The sequence below is a fragment of the Trichoplax adhaerens genome, genomic scaffold (assembly GCF_000150275.1).
Source record: "Trichoplax adhaerens TRIADscaffold_3 genomic scaffold, whole genome shotgun sequence".
Classification (NCBI taxonomy): domain Eukaryota; kingdom Metazoa; phylum Placozoa; class Uniplacotomia; order Trichoplacea; family Trichoplacidae; genus Trichoplax; species Trichoplax adhaerens.
The window spans coordinates 7,570,941-7,575,940 of NW_002060945.1; the positions used below are offsets into that span (position 1 = coordinate 7,570,941).

The 5,000-nt window shown below is 30.4% G+C and overlaps 1 protein-coding gene across 1 annotated transcript; it reads left to right on the forward strand.

Moving 5' to 3' along the window:
- Nucleotides 1–255: 255 nt before the first annotated feature.
- On the forward strand, nt 256–4,504 carry TRIADDRAFT_54852 (uncharacterized protein; the record flags this gene model as incomplete). The annotated part of the gene is made up of 17 exons (XM_002110600.1): nt 256–324; nt 558–613; nt 792–918; nt 977–1,090; nt 1,330–1,426; nt 1,511–1,722; nt 1,870–1,961; nt 2,300–2,404; nt 2,763–2,826; nt 3,135–3,205; nt 3,315–3,378; nt 3,635–3,721; nt 3,817–3,891; nt 3,970–4,073; nt 4,192–4,268; nt 4,347–4,416; nt 4,483–4,504. 17 exons carry the CDS (start codon nt 256–258, stop codon nt 4,502–4,504), a joined length of 1,506 nt encoding a protein of 501 aa, XP_002110636.1.
- Nucleotides 4,505–5,000: the final 496 nt, after the last annotated feature.

Genomic DNA, 5,000 nt, shown 5'->3' on the forward strand with positions numbered 1-5,000 from the left:
TTTTAAGACTAGCCATAGTACCTTATCTCGGGATCAAATTAATTTTGACTGTATTATGGAAGTAAACTCATGTCAAATTAATTACAGCCTGCTCTTTCCAAAATTATTTTTACTAGGTTTTCACCGCATTGAACAATTTTAATTAATTCGCTATCAGTAATCCTTAATCTATTCATTTAGATATCCATCTATCAACTAATACTATAAAGTCTATCTAGCAACAATTTTCGCCCACTACATTCAAAAATTACAAATATGCCAATCGAAAACAAAGTTATCGAAAATCTTGCAAGTTCATTGATTAGAGAATATCTCAGTAGAAAGGTACAACAGGAATTAATGTGTGATCTACTTCATAAGAATAATTTCTGAACTAATAATGGTATAACATCATACTCTTTTATTTATAGAATACAATGTAAAAATAATTGTTATACCGTCCTTATTATTCTTCTTATTATAGCAAATTTTATCACTAACTTGTATAGTAAAAGTACGACAATGTTTTTCGTTGCACTGATTTGTTAGCGCATACGATAATAATCTATTGTACGTAGGGACTAAAAGAAACTCTTAAAACTATGGATGCTGAGCTTCCCAGGCAGGAACTCAGGTAGATTAAAACTATCGCTTACGAATTAAATTATTCTTATATATATCATTAGTAACAATAACAGTAGTATCTTGGTCAGTAAACAAGGTTAAAAATCGAATCAATAATTTTGTTAAAATCATATATCATAAATTTCTTTTTTTAATTGTGAATAATTGATGCCCTAATTCCATTCCAGTATAAATAATCGGATTACCCTTGCAAGAGAAATGCATCTTGAGGGACTACTGAAGAAAAACAAGGTTTATTTTTGTTATATGGGCGAATTCTTGAAAGATTTATCTAATAATATAATCGATGTATTGGTAAAACGTCTAGCAATACCTATTGTTAATAATTATTACTTAATTTTATGCTTATAAGTGCCAGGAGCAGCCATTATCTACCATGATTGAAGTTATTGTTAAGCATATCAAAGAAACCAGTAGACCTAGGACTAGGAGCTCTGGAAGAAGCCTTAGCTTCTCGGAAGACAAAGTAATATTTATTTGCGTCCTATTAATCTTGATAAATTCAATCTAATTACAGAACAAAGAATGCTATAAAATTATTGACGATCTTACTCTAACATTTCGTATTGAACTTTTAGACGCTTGAGAAACAATTCAGTAACTCTCGTGCTGTCTCTATTGATCAATTAATCTATCGAGAACATAACAAGAGTCAAATTAATGATAGTAAAAATGTTATAGAGACCATCACAGCTGAAAATTTAGAATGAAGTTTTTACTAAAGTAACAAAACCTGTAATTGACGATAGCACTAGCAATAATGGAAATGTCGACAATGATATAGAAACTATCGAATTAGAAGGTATGAATTATTAAATTTGTAAAGAAGTGTGGGATCAGTTTGAGACTTTTGCATTCTAAACAGCTTAATTAACTGTGCTACTAGATCAACTAGAGCATAGTTCTCCAACACTATCACCGAGAATACAACAGCAGCACGATTCAACTCGACAAACTCCGATTACCTTGAATATTGCAACAGCATTGAAAGAAATCATTTTTGGTAAAGGTACAGGCTTATTTAATTACGAATGGAGAATTCAAAGCTTTCTATTTAGCGATGTCGAGGGTATTCAATATGGTATAGTGCAGAAAAAGGTATACGCGTATCTTAAATTTTAGATTTTAATTTATTATGAGTATTGATGGTGCATAAAATAATCACGACTTTAAACAAATATTAGCTCTAAAAAATTAAAGAGTATGGATTTTTAATATCATATGACGATAATGGCTATATTATAGGGTGGCCCATGTGGAATCTTAGCTGCTTTGCAAGCATTTTTCTTGAAGCATCTCCTTTTCACAAATCCTGAAAATCAAAATATAGCTAAAAGGTTATAAAATTAATAAGGTGTAAATAACCATAAAATAAATAATACTATCATCTACTTTTCTAGTGCATCGCATAATTTGTCAGAGCCTGTTTTACTTATTGCTTCAAGCTATATCTATCTCTTAGATCTACAGAAAAAGTCTTGGAACAAGACTGTTACAGTTACTATTAGAAATAATATACAGTGTTTAATATTTCTCTTGATGTGTCTCGAATTTTTATTCAATCGTCTTCATAACTCTGAATTGAAATATTCGTACTATTTTCTGTAATTATTGTTCAAGCATGAATATAGCTTATGGCAGTTACTAATTCAGCATTTGATAATTTCTTTTATAGTCAAATCGCTAACGTAACTGAAAGTATGCAACAAGAGAGTCTTGTACTTGCTATAGCTGAAACCCTTTGGAAAGCTGGCAACTGCCGACGATCCGTTGTAGCGCTGTAAGTTACTGAAATATACTGTACAAAATCGATAAATTCGTTAGAAAAATCATACTATTGCATATGGTTATAGCTAACTTTTCATTAATTTCATTGTCAAGTATTATTGTACTTGTCTAGCAACAAATTCTTAATTTGATTAAATGGGATACTATAGACAGATAAAATTATTAAAGTAGATGTTACTATAGAACTTTTACAGTTGTTATGTAAATGTCTTGCATCTCAATCAAATTTGTGATATTTTTGCCTCAGCGCTTGCATCTGATAAATAAGAATCGCATTTGCTTGAGGGCATTTTAAATTTTTATATTTAACAACTACACGTTGCTATAGCTAAATACTTGGAATATTACAGGTTACAAAGCTCAGTCCATTTTAAAGGCAATTCCCAGTTTCGCCTTGATCAGTTAACTGAAAAGGTAGTTATGTGAATATGTTATTTAGATTTGTTATACATACTGCTTAGATATCAAAAAATTTTTACACGACTTCCGTTTTATTTAAAATTGTTATTTCAGTTAACACTGCATACTGTCATATCGCTGGAGTCCTTACGCAAATTAATCCAAGAAAATCTTTCCCAGGTTTTTAACTAGTGATGCAATTAATTTCCATCCTATATCGCTAATTCTTACTTAATATATAATGTTAACTAATAGAGAAAGTGTGTTGTTTGAAGTCAATCTCAATCTTAATCTTTCTACCACCATTGTTTTTCATACTGTAGTTTCAAAATCCAAAAGGAAATGGATGCATACTGTATTTATATTCCTTGATATTAAGCAGAACAGTTGAAGGGTAGGCTTAAACCCTTACATCGTTGAAATCCTTTCTTATTAACCAATAAATGACTTTCCAATTATCACAAAGAAAAAATCGATTCCATATGCTTATTTATTCTTCCTAGAGTTAAGGAAGATATGGATGACCCAAACTGCAAATTAATGGGCGCCTACAACTATTGCTCGCAGGTATATAAGAATTTACTAGCCCTATTTTACATTACGGTGAAAACTATAATATCATATGATTTAGTCATTTTCAAATATAATGGAAGTTATTTATATCTTGACATAGTTATGAAATACCAAAACTATTATTTATTGAAAAATTACACACTGTATAGCTTCTGCTCTTCGCTTATTGATCTATCTTATACCATTACCCAATGTTGGGTCATCTTTACTTTAATGATCAAAATAATATACTGATTCATGCTCTTGTTAGGAAATTGTCAACCTAATCGTTACTGGTAAAGCAACTTCAAATACCTTTGATGGCATTATTGAATTAACGGGGAATGAAGGAGATAAGGTTATTCTTAGAAAGCGAGCTAAAATATGTATACGAAGCAGTAACAGTATACTCTATTTTATATGTCCTAAATTTTTGATTTTGCATTGGTGAAGTGTCAACTAACTGGACTAAAATCACAAAGTCAGATTGGATTACTATCATTATTAGAACATTACGAATCGTGCAAGGTATAATTATGTTAAATATATTCTACTGTATATTTGCATCGTATAATGACGGTCATTAATAAATATTTTAATTCATAGGTCGGAAATTATTTTAAATCGCCTGAGTATCCAATATGGGTAGTTTATAGTGAAAGTCATTATAGTGTTGTTTTCTCATTAAACAGAAAAATACTCGATCTCAGGTAGAGTTTAATAATCAAGTTCTACTTTAAGAACTAATAGTTTTCCGATGGATTAGTTTAATTGATTCACTATCTTAGTGCAGTGAATTGTAACACTATTCCATTGGATAATATGCAGTGATGTACCGAAAACTTTTGACCTTTATTACTACGATGGTCTGGGAAATCAAGATGAAGAAATAAGGCTGACTGTGGGTAAGTAATAGTACCACTAGTTAGGAATAACATTCTAATTTTTGGTGATTAATCTTGCTATTGAATTCTAACCTCAAGATCCATATCAGCAAGTTACGGTCAATGAAAAGGACCTCATCCCACCGTTAGATTTATGTATTAGGACGAGGTATATAGAGCAAATTTTTTTATAGATCTATCACTTACTATTTTTTAGCGTCTTATCTTGTCTTAGCCTTTATACTCTTAACGCTTAATCAATTATGAAATAAATCTTTGACGTATTAGGATGTAGTTTACGGTTTTATTGAAGTCAATACTTTACACAAAATTTTAATATCTGCAAAATATGCTAAGAAAAAAATTTAATATTGTAACATTCTCTACTAATATCATTTCAGATGGCCAGGAGCTGCAGTAAATTGGAACGATACAGAGCCCCTGTTATAAATAGCATCGCAGGCATGATCCCTTTCTACTTTTTAATCATATCATAATTATCGATAGGTGCTCTTCTATGAATTAATGTGGATATTTACCTTCAGTTATCAGATGTTATCACTAAAACCACTTTTATACATACCTATCAAATAATCTTAAATCTTGTAACCTTGTATAATTAATTCTTGAATGAATACCACCGAATGCATCGATCAACTATCATCTAAGATACTATAGAGCTAAAGTAACCATTTAAGAATTGCAGCTAGTTCAAATTTATTGAATGAACAATCGCTTTAAGATATACTATTA